Source organism: Cimex lectularius, unplaced genomic scaffold (assembly GCF_000648675.2).
Source record: "Cimex lectularius strain Harlan isolate CLEC.00 unplaced genomic scaffold, Clec_2.1 scaffold228, whole genome shotgun sequence".
NCBI classification, from domain to species: domain Eukaryota; kingdom Metazoa; phylum Arthropoda; class Insecta; order Hemiptera; family Cimicidae; genus Cimex; species Cimex lectularius.
Genome location: NW_019392949.1, coordinates 652,574 through 675,065, shown reverse-complemented (window position 1 = coordinate 675,065; position 22,492 = coordinate 652,574). Strand labels below are relative to the sequence as shown.

The following is a 22,492-nucleotide window of genomic DNA, read 5'->3' as shown; positions in this document are numbered from 1 at the left end:
TTACGGCTTTGTATGTTGAGAAATGATTCAAGCAATAAAGCTGTCACGCTACTGTACTATCATCAGTAATTAAGAGTTCTAAGAAGAAAAAGTATTTGGGTTGATGCGTTTTGTTATGTATGTTTTGTATTTTGTTTTGTATCAAGGCCGTACCTTGATCTAGAGTGTTCATGCGTTTTTCCAACATCAAGCCACGCCTTTTCAGTGACGTCTTTCATCGAGCACCCAGGAAACGTAAAGTTTTTTATTTTTGTTCACAATTAATATGTTCGTCTGTCGATGTTTCGTCTTGAAAATCACTACACATTGATTAATAACTCATTAGTAATCAGGTGCTTCGTGTGCGGTGTCCTATTAAAAACATTGAAAATGACTCATTACAGGAAGATTACTAACTCGAATCACTAATAAGGTTTTGAGTAGCTATCACAATGAAGTTTATAAGGGCCGCCCAAAGCCCTTCCACAAGCCACTAAAGGGAAACGGAAGCCGAATTCCACTGGAAGAGGCCTGTTGGGTTTGCGCTGGATTGGAAGCCACACGTTTTCTTTTCTTGTTGGACTGGCACGTTTTCCTTGGCTAAATGAAAAAAAAGGGTGTTGTTTAGCAAAAACACCAGCTGAAATTCTTCTAGCGGGAATCATCACACAAGGTTTTTAATTGTAATTTGTTTTTCGTTGAAAAGGATTACCTTATTATTTTCAGTTACAACATTAAAGTTAAATATTTCATTTGTTTTAATTAACACAGTTTGTTTTGTAATTTGTTAACTTCAAAGTTTGTTTAATATTTCAATATAAGAATTGTTTCTGTTTTTTAATAGTCTTTTGATATTTTCAGTACTCAAAACTTTTCTAACCTTTCAAATTCATTCAAATAAGGAAAAGATCCATTCCTACGAGGGAGGACATCGTAAGGCAAAACCACGCTCTGCTACCACTATTTATTGCCTTGATGAGCTTCATGTCTAGGCCTAACCTTAGCATAACCTATCCCTAACGTTAACCCTACCTCACCATAACTGTGTCTAACCAACAATAGCTAACCGAAACATGCCAATTCCAGAAAAATCGATGAATTGAAATCCACCTTAAAAACATATCCAAGTAAACTGCAGTTCAAATAAAAACGCGTTCATATATTTCTGAAACAAGACCCAGGTAGTAATTTAGATCATCGGCTTCACATGATGCATGGTTAAACATTTAGTGAAACATCTATTTCCTTTATCGAAAACTAACCTAAGCAAACAACGGCCTATGGGCATTTTTAAGAAATGATTCAAATAAGAATCTTCCTTAAATGGAAGTACTTCTTTCGATGTCAAACTGTATATTTAATAAAAATTATTTGTCTTCCCTGCTTGTCATCTCAAATATATGTCTCCTATTAAAATAATAAGGCCTAATAAATACAGGGGTTGACAGAACCAATCAACGAATATAGACGGACCAGATTTAGTTGAAACGACCAAACTGCGAGTTCATCACCTCACAAAATTTTTTCTCCAGTCAAATTGTGATGGTATGTGATACGATCGTAATCGACACAGTTTTCAGTTTTTTCTCTCTAGCTGTAGATCGGGGCATTCGTGGATAAAATAACATAAATAAAAAGAACATAAAAGAAACAAATACTCATAAAAACAGAGAGAAGATAAGGCAGTAGGCTAGCACGCACACTACCGCAGAGTACTCGATATACCTCGGGGTAAAATATATTTTGAAATAGGTTTTGTAGTTTAACCCCCCCTCACCATGAAATAAAAACGAAACGAGTTTGAAAGTTTTCCATCTCAAGCAGAAAATAATAGTTTCTGGACGACATAAAAAAACCTTACTAAACGTTGGCAATTTGTTTTATAATCGATTTTTTCCATCATAAAATTGTTATCCTCTTCAACAGTTGCATATTTTTGCCCATGGCATGCGACGAAGAGATATGTGAAATAATCTGATGAGTCCTTTCAAAACGGAGCTAGCGTTAATTATGACCATTTGCCTGAATATTTCCATCGATATCAGTACATCTCGTAAACAATTATCGCCAGACATGTACAATATCGGCTGAGCAACGCACGAAAGAGTTGTTCCCATCCGTCAAAGCAGCAAAACTTGTGGCAAGAGTTCGTTCAATACTTAACTTAAAATTTTTGACGTTGTTATCAAAACACAACAAGAAAGAACGTAAAACTGTTAATGATACCCATCGTCTGTTATTCAATTCATCAACCTTGACCTTTTAGTAACTCAACGAAAATTTACAATTACAAAATTTTTACCAAAATTTAAACCGTGAATTCAAAGGAGGGTTAATATTATGACGGAACTTTCTAGTCAGTGATTATTCAGAGATCGTGATATTCGTTCTGGTGTGATGTAGGTTTCATAAAAACATTTTGTTTATCGTGCCAACGTTTCGATCTTTATTGAGATCATCTTCAGGGCTCAAAGTGTTTGTTTTCTGTGTAATTGTGACATTCTTGCGTGTCGTGTTGGGCGCTGTCAACACGACACGCAAAAACGGCACAATTACACAGAAAACAAACACTTTGAGCACTGAAGATGATCTCAATGAAGATTGAAACGTTGGCACAATAAAGAAAATGCTTTTATGAAATCTACATCACACCAGACCGCATCTCACGATCTCTGACTAATAATCGATTAACGGTCACTAATCACCACATATTTCTAGTCATTTCAAATGTACAAAATTAGGGTTAAACGAAGTAATCGAGTGTAAATAAACAAAAACAAGTAAAAATATTAAATGTTATGTGTAGCACACATAATTACTCAAAACACCAAACAATTTAAACTTACATATTAAAAAAAAAGAATCCCCTTGTTTTAGTGTGTTGATTTTGTATTATTGTTAATAACACCACGTTGTATGTTTATCTCTAAATCAATGTTTGAATGTCCATAATTGTTCATCCACGAGGAACGAAAATGCCCTGTCGAATTCTATATTTATGAAATTGGGCCAACGCGATGTCGCCCCGGGACGCGTTTTATGGCTTAACTAACTCCCACGACATCAAATTCCCAAAGTGATAATCCGTCTCATAAATAAAATGTTTAATAGAGCAAGTTGGCAAGAGCCCAAAACGAGAGGTGCTTCGTACACGAATTGAGAAGACGGATTCCTCGCACGTTGACTTCTTCAGGTCTCGTCTTGAATAGTCTTGCACTCTCTTCTCCAAGAAATAATTCTGAACCCACATTTTAATGTAGATTAATTCATGTTATATTATGTAGATTCTTTGTGAATTGTTTAAGTGAACGAAATTCTGCTGATCTCGCCACCACATAACATTTCGCCCAGCTCGGTTAAGGTCGGTCGACTAATGGATGAAACAACTTCCTTTAGAGAAGTTCAACTTTGATGCTTGTGATTTTCTCTCGTAACACAAACAGCTGGGATCACCATCGGGAATATTACAAAACCACATTACCTTAATACCATGAACTGTTTAATTATCTTTCTTTTTTGAAGTACTTTACAACCAACTTCAAATAGCTACAACAATGAGAAATGAAATATAGGCCAAATTAAAAGCAGAATGGAGAAAATACCTATTGGTATTACTCCAAAGATAAAACGTTGTTTATAATTAACACATGTGTTAATGTCATTTTCGCTATCACTTGCTAGGAGATCTTGCGACCATCATCACGTTTATTTTGCAAGATGTTATCGATGTGCTTTTTTGATAGCACTTGCAATGAAACGTTGTTTTTTGGTATACATAGATGTTAGGAAACATCGATTTTTTAATGTAATATCGAGCCTTCAAATTTTTGATGTTTTGAGATGCAATATTGATATATTAAAACATCGATGTTGGTTAATGTCGATGGTAGAAAACAGGCCACATAAAGATATTCGCAAAGGATCAATATTTTACGATGAAATGTGGATTCTTTGTAAATATATTTTTTCAGATAATCTATTTATATTAAAATATCGATGTTGCAAAATATTTTTCGTTGAAATGTCGATTATTTTATTCATTTATCTCCTTAAAGTTCCATTTATAGGTATAATATCGATAAATGTACAAATCGATATTTTTGGATTATATTTATATTTATCTTTCTTAATTATCGATAGCTTATCAAAAATATACTTGTTTAGGTAGGGTACTGATTTCGCCATAGTAGCTGTCACGCTACACATTCACGCTGATAAATACATTCACTCTCAAAAAAACTTGGGGACACAAAAATATCAATATTGTATGTACTAAAACAAAGTTTACTTATTTTTTACCCTTTCCACCACCCCGCCGTACCTGAGGAAGACCCCCATACCGGCGGACAAACGCTTTAGCTTAATCGAATTTGTATATCTAAGGGATTTCAAATAAATAGGATAAAAACACCTCCCTAAAACAATGTTTACTTGAAGAATTGGGAAAGGGGACTCAATACTCAAGCACAATTCTCAAATCGGGTGGCAGTACTTCGCGCTCTATGAATTGAGCATACGAATTGCTCCCTTAATTAGTTGGGAGACAATGAGCAACCTTTCTCCACATGCCGGATACATGGTCTGTGGGCCAAAATTCTGTCTCCATGGGCCAACCTTGTGGGTCAAACCTATTTTTAAACGGGAGAGAATGACCCTTGTTCTACGAGTCACGTCGTCCAAAGGCCACCTGTGGACTCCTTTGCATATCCGGCCTGACGATAGTGCCAGTTTCTATAAATCATGTTTTTTATTGAATTTTTAGCGTCAGTGTGCCGAATCACGGTGGTTAAGTCCGGAGGTTAGTAGATCTCTCTGTCTGAGTAGGGAGGGCAGTGGTAATTTGTGGGAACGATTTCATCTCGAACGAAAGGAATATTTCAGTCTGTATATGTAGTTAGGTTCAATACGTAAAGTCAAGGAATTTAAATCAAGGATTTTTCGCAGGATTAGGCAGTTAGAATGCGGTGGATGTTGGGATGCTTGGTTGAGCCCCACTCTTCCAGTGCATAACGTTTGTCAAGAAGTTGTGCATGAGGATTGTATCATGTTCTTGACGTTTCAGCCTTGTGAGGATTCCACGTAAGGCGATTGTCGAAGGAGGTCCTAGGTACCGCACGTTGTCTTCAGTAAGACTAAGTACTACTCAGTAAGTAGACTGGAGGGGAAATGGCAATGTGAGTGGATTTATCTGGGTTAAGTTTTTTCATTTCTCTTTACGACAAGGCTCTAGCAGAGCGAGGTGTTACTGGAGGTTTCGAATGAAAATGACAGGATCGGGATAACTGAAGAGAATTGCTGTATCGTCTGAAAATGTGAATGTGGTTTGAGGATGTGATGGAATGTACTGTGTACAACTGATATAATGTGCGGGCCAGAACGCCCTTGAGGAAAACCAGGATGGATGGGGAAATATGCAGAAAGGGAATTGCCGTCGACGACTTAAAAAAACCGGCCAATGCGGCACCTGTGCAGTATGAGATAGTAGGTGGAAGGATGCCTTTTGAGCATGAACAACAAGCCCGTTCAATAGCTTGTTTTACGTTAAGAAAGGCTCTAAGTCCTAAGATAGTACTTTTAATCTCAAGGGAGGAGGAAATAATAAAGGAATAGAAGGAAATATCTATTCTGATTAAAATTAGTAGTGTTTGGGAAGAAATAATGTTCACTTGTAGGATCAGTACTCACAAATGTTCAATTTAAATTACTGCTCATAACTGCTTAGGAAAGAATAAAAAAACTATTAAATAAATAACACTAATAAATCAAATAATAAACAATAAATAAATAAAACTCACTAAGAACTGAAATTTGTGTAAAACACGATTTATTCATTCACATTCCTTCACGATCACAAAATACGAAGAACAGAGAGATTTTTCAATTTTTCCAGCACGGTCTTATGCAATTTTCTTCTTCAACGTTTATTTTTAAAAGATTGAAACTAAACATTAAGTTCACTAGTTTCGTGGTCCGCTTGACCAGTTAATATCTTTCAATTAGTAAGGTTTTTAGTTGAGATAAAAAAGTCAGTGTCACAAGCGGGATTCGAACCCACGATCTTCGGCTAGATACGCCGCTGCTCTATCACTTGAGCTCGTGACCTCGATCGACTCAGTCACTAACTTCCCATCTCAACCCCACCTTTATTTAATATTAAGCACAAATATTAAGCATCAAAAATAAAAATTCATTGAATATGGTCGAGGGGTTCTTTAGATGATGAAAATGAAAGTGTCCAATTTTTCCATTCGATAAGGTCAAGGTAAAATTGAAAACAGTTGTCCCTCTTTTTCCACGGGTTTCAAGTCAGTGAAGGTGGAAGTAGAGAGAAGACAAAAGATTAATGGAAAATTCAAAGAACAATCCTCTGTTACAAATAAATTATAATTTAAATTTAAATATTAATAGTCTCTCCACCAATTAAACAAACAATATTAGCTAAATTAAAAGTATTTCTCTGGTCTGGCGTTAGTTTTTCTCCAAATCTTACTAACCCGGTTTAAGGACAGTGTGATGTACTTACTTCTTAGGGGTCCTTCTGGTTGGACACTATTATTCTAATTAAATGAATAATTAGGGATTCAAAGCGACTGAGTAATTAAAATCCTCTTTAGACAGTTTAAAAACACATTTTAACAAATGAGAAATACAGGCAGAAGTTGAGACGCAGATGGATTAATTAACGTTTAGTAATAAATTACCTAGGGACGAAATTGGAGGATTGCCCAGAGTAAAGTTACATAGTAACCACCTGCTTACTCCATCAACCGAAATTCTTGGAGGTAAAATACATACCCATTTATGAGAAAATATAAGGAAATTGTAATTAGATAATTGAGCGAAACACCGTCCGCTGTTATCTGTAAAAATGATATGAGCGTTGCATTCGGCACTTCTCGTTTATCATGATATATGCATCTAGGTTTCGGGTGTTAATTTTAATGATCAAGCCTCTCTCTAATTTACTCTCGAGATAAACGACTCGACCACAATCCGTCATATCTTGATGTGAACTTCTTGGAAGTCGACGACAAATAAGAGAGTGAATTATTTGATTTCTATTATTGCGCTACATAAAAAATTTAGCAAAAAAGGTTGTTTGGCCTTGAATACATATATAAGTGTATCTCTTTTCTTTTGGGCCCAACCCTGAATTCGGAGAACCGAAAACAAGGTCCCAGAGGTTTTTTATGATCGGACCTGACTACAATTATTTAATTTATCAATCAGGCACTTTTTTTTAATATAATCCATTCAAACCAAAATAAATACGAGACCAAAATATTAATTCAATTTAAATCTTTTATTACTATTTATTTCCTAATAAAATTACAATTTCTTTTATTAATTTTTATTTTTAATTTTAAGAATCTTTTATTCTATAATAAACCTTATTTCAAAATCTACAAACATTAATTTTAAAATCGAATTTAATTATCGTTTTATAAAGAAAAGTAAAAGTACCGGAAATTATTATTATTGTTATTATTATTAATTTTGACCACCAATTAGAAAATACAGTTAAGATTTTAACATAACTTTTAAAATCAAATGTTATCTTTTTTAGTTTTCTTTACAAAAATATATTATATTATAGATACACGACTCGGAAGACCACAATCCACCGTCACAACCCTTTTTAAATTAAAGTGCAGTTATTATTTTTAGCTTTTTTGACGTCAAAATATAAAATTTACTTACTTGAATTTTGTGCACACCAAATTTTTCTTTATTACAAATAAAGCTCTTTAACCCACGGAGTACAGAATGGGAATTGTTTTTTTTACTGAAAAAAATAGCCTCTTCCTAGCGGTACATTCAAATCTAAACGTGACACCTAGATCGATAAGCTACTTTTGCACTTAATGGAGAAAAAAACATGTATAATGAATTCCAGAAGATGTAACTGAAAGACTAAAATACGTGACTTTTTTAACAATAGATTTAATTCCATTATATTTCCTGGTCAGATTCACCAAATAACTTCTTTCAATTAATTAATCTTTATGTAATGTATTGGTTGAAATGAAAAAGTTAGTGTCACGAGCGGGATTCGAACCAACGACCTTCGGCCAAATACGCAGCTGCTCTACCGCTTGAGCAATCTTGACTTCGATCCGCTCGGACACCAACTTCCCACCTCAACCTACCTTTCGAATTTTCCCTCCTTTTTGCAAATGAAAATTCGATTTAAAGTGAATAAAATCACAAGTCCTAACGTAGGAAACTTTGTTTAATTTTCATATTTCTCTTGCACTAGTTGCTATAGTAATAAGAAATTATGGATATTTAAAAAAGTGAAAGTGCTTAAAACTACATATTTAGAGTTTTTCTCAAATTGCATTAATCAAGATGTGAAACTACTATAAATCGATGTATAGCATTTCAAGTTTATTTGAACTTTTCCCAAATCAAGTGTAACCTTTTAAAAAACAAATGGTGCCCTTTCCAAGTCGTAAGCAACCCTTTCCAAGTCAAACTTAACCCTTTTCGTATGAGTTGAAACCCTTACCAAAGCACATGTAACTCTTTGCAACTCAATTGTTACCCGTTTTATTTCTATTGTCACCGTTTCCAATTCAATTTACAGTCTTGGAAAAATGTTTACCTTACTGTGGAATGAGCGACTGAAGTCTGGGACTGTAAAAGATTAAAAATATAACAATAAAATATTCGTGCTAATAACAGTTTTGAAATAAAATTGAGCTATTTTTTCCGGTGAATTCTGGGGCTTCAACTTCACCCACATCACAGTACGATAACATTTTTTCAAGGGGAACAATTGAAATTAAACGTGTACAAATTGAGGTGTAAAGAGTTACGGGTGCTTTGGAACGGTTTCAAAATTATTTTGAAAAATTATCCTTTGACTTGGAAAGGGTTACATACGATACGTATAGTTGTTTTGTAAATGATTAGACAAGTCTTGGGAAAGGTAAAAATATACGCAAAAAGCTATACATTTAATAATTTTCAAGCATTATACTATTACATAAAATACCTATTTTTCCTGAGCGAATGATAAAATATATTTTTGATTTTATTTGAAATTTTGTCTCTTAGATAACAAGTCAGAATAAAATGACATAATGAAAGTAGGTGCTTTTGGAGTCGTCTGTCGCCGAAACGGTCCCCTTAGGCTTCAGAAAAAGTTCAGAGGCGACGGCGGGGATCGAACCTACGACCGCGGGATCTACTAGCCGAGAGTCTGGAGCCTCTTAACCACTCGGCTACCGCGGCCCCCCCCGCAGAAACGGTTAAGGCGTTGAACTGCAATTCATCGCTGAGAGGTAAAGGTCCCGAGAGTAAAATTTAATTTTTTAAACACAGGCTCTTAGAAGATGCACTTCAACTTAGTACTTGAGATACCCTAAAAAAAAAAAAAGATTTCCAATGAAGGTAAATATTACGGTAGCATAGAACGCAGTAAACTAACATTTTTTTTAAATTTCTTTACAAAAAGAATTAAATTTTGAGATTTTTAGGCTAAAGTAAGTCGGAAATCATGCATTTACATAAAGGCGGGTTAGAAAACAGTGTCGTCACAGTATTACCGACTTCCTAATTGACTCCCGTTGTTTACCTCCTGTATGCTCAAGAGGATTACGGTGCTTGGCGTGCTGATGATATTCCCACAAAAGAGGCTACCGGATGTGCTGATAATAGCTTTCGGTTGATCTTACTAAAACAACAATTGATTCTCTCCCCCAGAATACTCGATATTCCTCGGGGCGGGATTATAAGCAACCCTTACTTTCACGCTAATAAATTACTTTTATTCTCCAGACGACATACACTCACCCCAGAGTACCCGATATTCCTCGAGGCGGGGTTATAAGCAGCCTCTTCCTTTCACGCTAATAAATACATTCATTCAAATAAATTAACACCAACACAACACTCGATAGAAAAATAGAAGTCTGGTCACATTCACTCCCCCACAGTATTCCATATTCCTTGGGGCGGGGTTGTAAGTAACTCCTTCCTTTCACGCTAATAAATTACATTCATTCAAATAAATTAACAATTCAAACAAATTAACACAACTCTCGATATAAATATAGAATTCTGGTCACATTCACTCCCCCAGAGTATTCGATATTTCTCGCTGCGGTGTTATAAGCAACCCCTTCCTTTCACGCTAATAAATTACATTCATTCAAATAAATTAACACCAACACAACACTCGATAGAAAAATAGAAGTCTGGTCACATTCACTCCTCCAGAGTACTCGATATTCCTCGGGGCGGAATTAATATTTAAAAAAAATAATGATAATAATAACGGTTTGACGAGATAATGCACGCATACATTCTTCTTCAAATATAATAAAAAAGAATAATTTAAACACCAACCATATCTATTACCACATTTGTGGGATAAGCTGGTTTACTCGTCAGCACAAGGTCACATGCAAACGAAACGATGCTTAAAATTTTACCGTCTTTTTTCTAAAAATTTTCCTTCAAATTTCTGTTATTAGTAGAAAATAAATATTATTTACACTAAGAATACTGATGTCAATTTCAGAAGACTTGTTCTTCCTTTCGAAAAATTACTGTATTGGTACTTACACGGTGAAGTGATAGACGAAACATTTCCACCCTGTAGGCCTCTCGAGGAAATTGTAAACTTTGCCTTGAAAAGTCGCTCCTGCTCTTCGGTGCTCTTTCCCCAGGTAGCGGTTCTCGAATTTCCTCTCTTGGAGCAGCGTCCTCGGGTCGAGGCCTATAAACGATTCAGAAAGAAAAAAAATGTGAAAAGAAAGAAAATGTCATTTACATTCAAAATTTCGAAGCGATTTTCCAATTTTTGATGATTGGTAAAGGAATCAAAGTCGTTAGTCGCCTAAGCGAGAATATGCATTTTTCCACCCCAATTGAATAAAATGCAAGGATTAATTATTTATGTATGAAATGTATTGTCATTGCATTAAAAGATTTTGAACATACTTCTATTAAACCGACTCAATAACGGTTTGCCGCAGTGGCGCAAGGTTGGTAAGGCAAAGTAAATTAAAACTTCATAAAGTAAACACGTCGACTGCCTATTTCGTTCATTTTTAATCGCACTCAAATGATTAAGAATCCTTGTGCTTTTGCTGTTTGGTCTTGCAACCTGTTGTATCGTATTAAAACGTATTATAATATAATCGGTTTTTAGATGGCCTGGCTGAATGTCCCTTGAATAGATAAAATTATCGAATTTAATATTTTTTAATCACGTTGTAAATTTTTTCACCTTTTTTAAAAATATTTGCTGTTAGGATAGATCAGAGCTTTGAAATTTTAAATGGGAACGTATATGCTTTCACCTACTGTTTTAAATAATTCTGTGCACTGAAAATGATGGAAGAATCAGATTTTAAATTGGTCACTTTTCAACACAGATATCTAAGCATCTCTTGATACCACAATTTAACACAAAAGCCCAATACCAGCCATTTTTGGCCTGGAATATAGAACTTTAATTAATGAAATAAATTGCCAAGAATTAAACTACTCAGACTATCCAGACAATTTAACGGAGAAGCTATTTACAGCGGATAGGTTAGAAATTTTTTCTGATTTGTGTCTCATTTTTACTGACGGCTCAAAATTTAATGGATCCGTGGGATGTGTTTTTTATGATAGCCTTAATGACTATCATGAGAAGTACCTCTTTCCGAATCTATACAGCTCTTTCACAGCAGAAGGACCCTTAAAGCATTGCAATATTCTTCAAATAATCGGAATGTAAAAATATGATATAATGACTGATAGCTTGAGCACGGTATCTCAATTCCGCAATTTTAAGAACAACACCAGACACGAGTACTTTCTAGTAGAAATTGTGAGAAAAATATATTATTTAAATGAGAAAGGAAACCGTGAGCATATTCTGGGTGAAAGGGCATGCAGGCATACATTTCAACGAAAAAGTAGATCATTTAGCCAAGTTAGCAACCACTGAAGGAATTCCCTAAGGGGTTCAATTGACCAGCGGAGATATAATAAGCCAGTAAAAAAAACTCATTGGAAAATGGCAAAAGCTGTTCGAAACTGCTAGGGTAGGAAAATATTACCGTGCTTTATTCCCAAAAGAAACCACGGTTTGAGGAAGGAGGCAAAGCCTTTTTCTCTTCAATAACGCGCTTAGGACCGGCCATGGCATATATGGAGCATATCTATACAAAATTAAGTCCAAATCGTCTCTAAATTGCGCATCGTGTGATGTTGAGAAGAGCATCGAGCACTATTTGCTCGAATGTGTTGTATATGATGACCAAAGACAGCAGTTTCTGAAAATTATAAACCAAAAAAAAACATAAAGAGTCCATTTTATTTTAAGCTGCTGCTGCTCGAAAATAATATAGATGTATATGCCTACATTTACTTCTTCAGAAGATGCCCTCTGGATGTACAAAGTGGAGCAAAAGTTAGACCTGCTCGGATATCTTGGTATTCTGTTAAATTTACCTAAGTGTATTTAATGATATTCATTTATTTATTTATATTTCCCAAATTGCATTATTTATCTGTACAGTATTTAATTTATGGAATCCTGATTGTATTTTTATTAATATTTATAAGGCCACAAAAAAAGTTATTATGGCACAGAATGTGAACAACATGATAATGACTGGATAGTTGATTCGGCGGATTTTCTGTGCCCATGTTAAAAATTTCATCGTGTAACTGTATAATTTGTGGTGAATTTATCAGTCCACACGATGTATGGAAGAATATTTTCTTCTGTATTCCAAATTGACCCCTCTGAAAGGAACAGAACCGTATATGAAATCGCATTCCCGCAATCCCTAGATAACATCAGAAAAGCATGGTTTAAAATTATATGCTCTGAGTACATCTCTAATCCTCTTTGAAAAACCCAAAGCCCTTTTAGTATTTCGAAGGGGGAGTGTGGATTTTCGGGACCGTTAAAAAAAAATTTATTCTTCGTCAAAACGACGTAACCGGCTTTTTGATGAACCTCCAATAGATCTCATATTGTGAACAACACGAATCAACGATTCGTGGTTAATCCGGGAGGGATTGGGAAATTTTTGGGAATAAAAATCAACTGTAAGAAGAGAAATTCCGACATTTTCAGTAAGATTATAATACCGTATAGGGACGAGAAAACGCATCCTTCAGCTTATGTTGGACTAACTGATAAAAACGTATTGAAGAATTTTTAAAGTTCATGGAGATAAAGAAAAATTGAAATTTAGTTATAATGCTTTTCATATTGTCTAAATCCATTAAGACAAGTTGGGTAAACAATATCAAAACTCCTATTAGGTTTCGTGGTCCGATTGACCAAATAAATTCTTTTCAATTAATTAAGGTTTTGGTTGAGGTAAAAAGTCATTGTCACGAGCGGGATTCGAACTCACGATCTTCGGCTAGATACGCCGCTGCTCTACCACTTGAGCTATCGTGACCTCGAACCACTCAGACACTAACTTCCCATCTCAATCCCACTTTTTGAATTTTCCTGTCTTTTTGCCATTTTTCAAATGTCGTGTAATCGTATTGGATTCTCGGCGACAAATGAAACGGCCTCGGAAAGCTTTAGTGAAGCATCCATCATTTTGCTTATTACATCTATTAGGTTTCGTGGTCCGATTTACCAAACAAATTCTATCGATCGGCCGGTCGCCGAGAATCAAATATATTACACGACATTTGAAAATGGCAAAAAGGAGGAAAAATTCAAAAGGTGGGGTTGAAATGGGAAGTTGGTGTCCGAGTGGATCGAAGTTGCGATAGCTCAAGTGGTAGAGCAGCGGCGTATTTAGCCGAAGGTCGAGGGTTCGAATCCCGCTCGTGACACTGCCTTTTTTATCTCAACCAAAACCTTAATAAAACATTAATTAATTGAAAATATCAAAACAATTGACAAAACAAAATCAAGAAAAAAATTAAAAACCCTACTATGGAAAGTGTTTATGAATATCTTGGGATGAAGCAGTAGATGCGCACGGTTTTAGTTAATAAGTGGTTACGTTTGTACATTTACATTTGTATGTTTTGAACATCTCGTCTTCCTGTTGGTCCTGATGTTCGAAATCATACAACCGTTTATTAACCAATAACGTGCCAACCCACTGCTGCAGACCCATCAACATCCCCGCCAAGAAATTCATAACCGACTAGCACTAAAACGGCAAATGAAAAGACAATAATAAAAACAAAATTAAGATAATTTTTTCAAGTTATGTGCCATAGCTTTGTTATCCTTTCTTTTTCCGCGTAAAATATCCTTTAACACAATGGATAAAAACCTCGTTTAAAATTTCACACTTGTACCGGCTCTGAAGTATCCTGACAATAAATATTTAAAGGGGGCGTCGGTGGCCGCAACGGTTTAGGCGTTGACACGGCGCTCATCACTGTAAGGTAAAGGTCCCGGGTTCGAATCTAGCGGCCCTGAATTCGAACCCGACATACTTATTAATGGGCTTTTTTTCAAAAACACCAGCACCGCGAGGGTTGATATAACCTCGGCTATTGCGAACCCTCGTAAAAAATAAAATAAAATAAATATTTAAGAAACGCGTAAAAATATAAAACTAGACAATAAATATTAAATACTTAATTGTTAGTTTTTCGATAACATCATCTGTTCAAAAAAATTCAGCTGTGCCATCAAAACACACCCTTTATTTGAGGGGCACTAAGCAAATATAATTTTAACAACTTTAAAGCCAGTCAATAGTCAAGTCCGATTATCGATAAACACAAAAATAAACTGCGCCCATCTTTATTCCTATCATTTCATTGTTCCAAATTCATATTCAGATTCTAATTAGTAGATTTTTAAATAGAGAAGAAAGACAAAACAACGGTTTCTCATTTTTCACATCTGTTTGATACACCGTTCATAAAACTCATGATGCTAATGAATTTCTCTTAAAGACCATATTACCGTTTTGAACAATTGAAAAAGAACAAATGGACTAACTGACAATTTATTCTTAATATGTATAAGAAAATCTGAAAGACAATATTAAAAATAAAGTTAAATGGCGTAGGCATAAGTTTAGAACAATCGGCATTTAATTCGAACGATATTAACGCTTTTAACGTTTAATTAATTTTGTTTATTAGTTCAAATGAGATGGAATTTGAGTAGTGTAGCGTGCCACAAGCGGCGGTTTTCTAATTTCGAGTTCGAGTGACACCCTCCGCATGAAACCTGCCAAACGCACGGGCTTCGGATTAATTTAACCGCACTTAAATTTTGATAAATTTTTGTGTTTTTTTTTCGGTTAAACCACTCGTGGTTAATCTCCTTTGGTTGATAGGTTTAATGAATTTTTCAACACGTAACGTCGGTCGAGGGATTTAGCCTCACCCCCTCCGGTGAGAATCAGCCACGTTGAATCCTCTTCCGGCCTTTTCCAAATCGCTGCAAAATTAATGAGACATTTTAAAAGCAAGGACGCTTTTCAGTCTTAACAAATAGCTGGTTTTCTTTGTGGTCAAATGTACACAAAAAATGGATGGTTAAGAACAGAGTACGTTTGACGCCTGGCGATACGTTTAATATTCATCTGGCAGGTAATACAATATTGTCGAAAAAGATATACAAGGGGGCGTCGGTGGTCACAACAATTTAGGCGTTGACACGGCGCTCATCACTGAAAGGTAAAGGTCCTGTGTTCGAATCCAGCGGCTCTGCATTCGAACCCGACACTTAGATATGGGCTTTTTTTCAAAAACACCGGCATCCTCAGGGTTGATATGACCTCTGCTGTCGCAAACCCTCGTAAAAAAAGAGATAAAAAAGATACAAGCTACTGTAAAATAATTTATTGTACAAAATTATACAGTCTTGTACAAATTTATTGTAGATTTCAAAATGAAAACAAATCTATTCATGGGTGTATCAAGGATTTTTTTATTGTGAGATTTCCGCTTGAAGTCTGTGCTATGCTGAACTGATTGTTCGGACGTAGTTCGATCATACTGGTCCGCATGTCCTCTCTAGTTGGTATATCAGCACAAGATACTTATGGGGTTGTGTAATATAAATGCGTTTCTGACAGTCAAAACAGCGAAGATAGGCGGACGAGGATGGTCAGATAATACAAAAATACATGTTATTTCCCCACAGATTTCAGGAAGAAATATCATATTATTATAATTATTTTGCGTGAAAGTATAGCAGTTCCTTTTCTTTTTTAGTATATAATTTGGATAATCGCGTTGAAAATGTTACCCTTGCGTTTGTAAGAGATTTGATATGACTTTTTACATTTTCCCATTTTTGTTGAAATTCCAAGAGATCGTGTAAGAGGTGTACTTGTATTTTGTTCCCTTTGTATCATCCTAGTGCGCCTTTTCTCGCCTTTTTGATCTAGTAAAATTTTTCTTATGATACGAAGGGTCGAAATGCGATTTACAATCCAAAAAAGCAAAGATCGGTGCAAAATGAAGGTTTGAAACTCATAACCGACATGTATACCGTTTAATTGTTCTTTTTATGACCCCAAAGAAAGTTCAATCAGCAATACTGTCTCCCAAGTCTCTGCAGTGAATACTTCGCTGAAGCATTAGCAATATCAATGGCTTTAGAATATGTCGCAGGTTTGAACTGTTCGGAAATCTGCATCTACAGTAGAAGCACCGTCTCTTAGCTGCAGAACTTCAGAATAGGGACAGGTAATTATGAACATATCCTGGTAGACATTGTGCAAAAAATATAAAGCCTCACTCAGGAAGACAATATAATATCACTCTGCTGGGTCAAGGGACACGCAGGAGTAAATTTTAAGGAAGAAGTTGACAGATTGGCTAAGTAGGCCACACAGACCGGTGCAATCTTAGGCCTAGTACGCACTGGAATTCTTTGAGTCGACTCTTTGAATCTCCGGAGAGTCTCGGCTGCGTCTAGCCTGAGCCTGGGCTGCCCGGACTCATTGTTGCGATGAATCTGGTGTGTTGCGGGCTAGCATTTTCGGATTCTTGAATCCCATCCGATATGGGATTCTTTGACTCAATGTTGCGCAACATTTGCTAGTGCGTACGTGAATCGGAACATGCGCTCTTGCTTCATTTGTTTAGTTGACGTTCTAGTGAGTGTTTTCTTGAAGATTTTGATACTGTCTTGTATTAAATGTATGTTGTGGAGTACCGAGTTGACTTTACAGTTTATGAAGACATACATTCCCATCGGTGTTTGTGGGATGTATCATTCACGGAATACAGAAATCGGGAATTGAAAAGCCAAACATTGAACGGTTTAGCACAAAAATTCAGTGTTTCCGTCGCCGATATTGAAAAAAAAAACGCACACTTTAAAATGACAGTTTTTTAATGCACTTCCGATTGGATGCACTACGTACAATGCAAAAAAGAGCAAGGGAAATTCCTGAGAGCTAGTTCCCCCGTCATTTTCGCAGGCACTGATGAATGTGAACTGAATCGTGATCTGGACACTCTTCTTTGTCGCGGAGCAGAGTCTGGGCTCGATTCAAAGAATCTCAGTGCGTACTAAGCTTTAGAAACGGCAATCAGGAGAGGCGACTTCCGATCTGAAAGTACACGAAGATAAATATTGAAATGGCAAGAAATTTATAACCCGGCGGTGGCAGGGAAGTATTATAAATTGTTATTTTCTAAATAATTGAATAGGCCATGGTTTGTTGTTGCAGGAGGAGACAACAAAGCATTTTTCACTACTGTCATGCGTTTGAGAACGGGGCATGGCATTTGCGGGGAATTTTTGAATAGAATCGGCTTGAGACCAACCCCCAACTGTAGCACATGCCACATATACGAAGACATGGAACTTTCTATTTACGGAACATGATGACCAAAGGCAACGGCTTTTCCACTCTTTTATGAACAGTCAGGAGTCAAACCATTCAACTTTAACACAATTGTGACATCCGGCTGTTTATTAGCATATCAGCTCATGTTCAATTTTTTGAGAGAGTGTAAACTGGAGGTTTGAGTCAGTTTGCAGGTGGGGGAGGGTCTCTGTGGTCGTTGGGGCCTGTGTCCTGTCGGGGGTTGGTTCGCTTCGGACGGGTGAGGGACATGGGCGTTAGCCCCTGTGACCTTGCGGATATGTACTTTTCCATGCCAACCTAGATTTAATGATTCCTATCCACGTCCCCGAAGGGGTTACAGTACAAAGTAAGGTATGGTGGATCATTGAGGGTGTTCCGCTTTCCTCCGGCTGCTGGCAGTCGCTGTCGAGGTAGGGTTTCCTGGGGCCGGGGCGTCCGTCACACCTGCAAAATCACTGTGGCCGGATGTCGGAGGGTAAGACAAAAAAAAGTTTAATTGTAGAAAATCAACTTTACTACAAACAAGAACCAACCAACTGTTCCCCAGTCGCTCACTAAAGACTCGTCCTCGGTAACACAAAAAACCGGCGAGTGTAGACGTCCACAATAATTGACCAACTTTAAGACTCTTATTACTCTAAAAAGACTAAAAACTCAAGCATATAAATTTTGAAAAAGGACCAAAATCTGTATAAAGCATTAATAATATCTGGCCTTATATCAGACAATAATTCCTTAAGGTTCCACAACAACAATTAAAAATGGCTGTTGCAAGTTCAGAATAAATGTATTGTAAAGTACATATTGAGATATTCAAAAGTGCAATTAGCTTCTTGGATATTTTTTAATTAATTTATTTTTTTCTGTAATATAGCTCGTGTTGTTTAATTTTATTTGCATTTGCTTCCGTCAAAAAGAATTACGCTAAATGTTTCCAACAATAAGTAAATAAGATGATCGGGTATATGATTCAGCATGAATAGATAAAAATAGATTTTGATAGTGTCTCCAGCATAGGGGTTTTATAAATTTAGAGTAAGAAACAATTTATTAGCAGTTGAAATTTTTATATGTAATATGTATAACAGTATTTAATAAATTCGACCTCATGAAGCTCATAAACCATTTTTCAACCCTTGTTTTTAAACATCAAAGAAATTAACTTACAGCTTTGCCTTAAAAACGTTACCAGATTGTCCTTAATATTTTAGAGAATATCTAAGAACATTGCCGAGCCATTTGTGTCATTGTTGAGCCCAATCTTTATTATATATTGTATGGTTTGTCATCTAGAAATTTCTTTTTTCCAAAAATATAACAATGTGATATCGGAAAAGCCGATTTTTTGTTTTAGTGCTGCATAGATTTAACGGGAATTCAAACTAGCATTCCAGCAAATGTGATTACCTATAAACATAAACGTTGAGCAACAAACAAGCCTCAAAGTTTATGCGTCACAAAATATCGGTGAAATACAAAAAGCCTTATTGCCAGAACCATAATTTTGTCCTAATTTCCCAACGGGATTTAGAATATTTATATATTTATTTAGAAATTGTGAGATGCGGTCTGGTATGATGTAAGTTTCAGAAAAACATTTTCTGTATCGTGCCAACGTTTCGATCTTTATTGAGATCATCTTCAGGGCTCAAAGTGTTTGTCGTCTGTGTAATTGTGCCATTCTTGCGTGTCTTTTTGAGAGTGCCAGTGAGTGTACTTTCAACACGACACGCAAGAATGGCACAATTACACAGAAGACAAACACTTTGAGCCCTGAAGACGATCTCAATAAAGATCGAAACGTTGGCACGATAAAGAAAATGTTTTTCTGAAACCTACATCACACCAGACCGCATCTCACGATTTCTAAATAAATATCGATTAACGGTCACTAATCACCACACAAAATTTATATAACTTACACAAGTTAATTTAAGGTGTATAATTCCTAAAAAAAATTTGTTAAATTATTTATTAAAGTAAATTTTATTTATCGATTTAATGCTAAAAGTACGTCCTGATTACATCTGCTGAGCCTGACAGTTTTTACTCATATTTAGTATCAAATAAGTAAGATAAAAAGTTGCTAACGTAAGTCTATTTTTTCAAAATTAATTTACATAAGAAAACAATAGGTTAATCCAGATAAAATTGTACAGTATGATCCATTTTTTTACTTTATAGTTTATCATGCTGATATTCAACTTCCATCACGGCTGGATCTGCATTAGCATAATTAAAAAAATTAATCGCTTAAATGATTCAATATGAATATGTATGAAATTTAAAAGATTACCTTCGTTTAATTAAAAAAATGAAAATTTATGGATAAACGTGTCATTTTAGTGATGAACATGACAGATAAGTCTGGTCCGTTCGCAGGTCAAAACATTTTTCTTTTCAGGTTTTCACCGTCGTCTGTAGATTTTTAACTTTGCGATAGCATTCTGTAACCTATTAACATGTTCTTCATTCACTTAATATAATTTAAAATAATTACACGTTTATTAGATAAAAGAGAGGTAAGATAAAAGTTAACAGCAGGAGTTGATAATTTATGTTTTTGCCCTGAATTGAATACACGTGGAACGAAGAATTTAAGATAAAGTTATGATCCCCCTTCTGAGAGGTTTCGTGATGAAGTCGTATAAATCAGAAAACATGTCAAAAAAGATCATTGTTTCTAGGAGAGTGTGAATAGTAGTTTTCATCGATTTGGTTGAAATTTCCCGTTTATCTATTGACTCCATGCACGTGCTCATTGTAAATATGTCAAGTTTATAAAAATTTTACTGATTTTTTTCTAGTTTAAGTTATAAACCTTTTTAATAAGACATACTAAATTTTTCGTATTTGAAAGATTAGTTATAGTTGTCAGGATAATCTTCTAAATCTTTTTTATTTATTAGGCTAATTTTGTTGCAATTTAATTTAAAATACAGTTGAAAATTTTTGATAATATATTTTTAGAATATATCTCAGTCATTTTCTGGGTATTCAGATTGAGAAAAGCCAATCTTTTCAGTTACAGTTTTTATTTAACACGTATCAAAAATGTAATCAACGTTTTAATTTTAGGAATATGTTATTTTGTAATTTAAAATTGGCTATGAGCTAAAGTGGAAAAATAAAATACATTATTGTATTTTAAGTGAATTTTCTTGGTCTTGTATAATTTATTAATTGTTCAGTTTTTTAATAAAAAATCAGAAATTTTTTTCAATAAAGGATTATCCGTATTGGATAGAAAATAAACACAATCCCCTCCCACAGGTCACAATTGAACGAGAGAACTGGACTACCCAGGAGGAAGAGAACAGGGTTTTATTTTTGTTATAATTTAAAGTAAATTCCAACTGCTTTCAAGTAGATAACAAGAAACAATGAGCAACGTAACATTACAAAAGTAAAACCAAGAGTGGAGAAAACACCCATTGGTATTACTCCAATGTTACTAAAATATTGTCTGTTTAATTGATACTTTGTCATTATCACTTTCACTACCATCACCATCACTTCCTAGGAGATCTCACGGCCATTGTCTCTTCAGTCGGCTGGGAGTGTTTGAGGGGATTCGTCGGAATGCAAGGTTTCTGATGCGCTATCTAAGATAGTTGAAAAGTTTTTATGAAATTAACGTTAACGGGAACGAAAGGCTCTCATAAGAACCACAAAAGGGTACAAGACGATTTCAACACATGCCCTACAAGTATAGCCAACGCACCGCGAATAGACCTAGTCCTTAAAGAAAGGGTGGTCATCCACCAAAAAAAAAAATTGAGGCTATTGATATATGAGCAAGCCAAGGAGAAATAGACTGGTTCCGAAGCACAACGGGGAAGGAGGCAAAAGTATACTTAGGAAAAGTGACAAGGGCATCATGGCAAGAGAGATGGACAAATAGCAATATAGGTCGGCTAACAACCAAATTTTTCCCAAGCGTTGAAAAAAGACAAATAGCAAAATGGCTACACCCCGACTACTGGACCACCCCAATGCTATCAGGACATGGAAACTTCGCAAGCTATCTTCATAAATATAAGAAAAGAGAAAGCCCTTTATGCTCCGTTTGCAGCACTGAAGAAGACGCCGAACATAAACTCTTCAGCTGTATCAAATTCAAGGCAGAAAGAGAACGCTTGCGAAAGACCATCACCTCAACAGAATGGCCGCCTAATCTCTAAAAGCTAGTCTGTGATATCAAATCTTTTGGAGCACTAAAAGACTTTGCCACAAATACGCTTAAATGAATAAGTCCCTATTTATTCTAATTATTAAGTCCTAAATATTGTTATTATTGTTAGAGTTTTATTACCGTTATTTATTTATTTATTGCATAATTAAACATAGGTTTAGGTTTAGAGTTCCGGGCTGTTTTCCTCTTCTTAGTAAGAAAATTTTAGATAATATAAATATATAGAAAATAAAACCAAGGAAAAGTAAATGTGCAAGGGGAAACCAGCAAGGGAAGACCTTTTGTTTTAGGCTCTAAAATGAAAATATGGTCCCTTCAAATATATATTATATATANTATATATATATATCAGTCTGTGTATGCAGTTAGGTTTGATACATAAAATGGAGCATCTAGTATTTTTCCTAGTATTAAGGACTGGGCAGTTTGAATGCGGTGGATGTTGGAATGTGTGGCTGAACCCCACACTTCCAGTCCGTAAGTCAATATCGGCTTAACTGTGGTGTTGTAAAGCAGACTTTTATTTTTGAGA

The 22,492-nt window shown here is 35.4% G+C and overlaps 1 protein-coding gene across 3 annotated transcripts in view; it reads right to left on the bottom strand.

Annotated features, from left to right (window-relative positions):
* Positions 1–22,492, bottom strand: part of LOC112127903 (potassium voltage-gated channel subfamily KQT member 1-like) — a 155,708-nt gene that overhangs the window by 38,774 nt on the left and 94,442 nt on the right. For 2 of the 3 annotated variants that reach the window (XM_024229452.1, XM_024229454.1), the window contains exon 4: positions 10,555–10,708. In XM_024229452.1, coding sequence (XP_024085220.1) covers positions 10,555–10,708 — 154 coding nt within the window. Of the gene's footprint in view, positions 1–9,312; positions 9,350–10,554; positions 10,709–22,492 lie in introns of those variants that run through there. The other variant, XM_024229453.1, reaches the window with a different exon arrangement.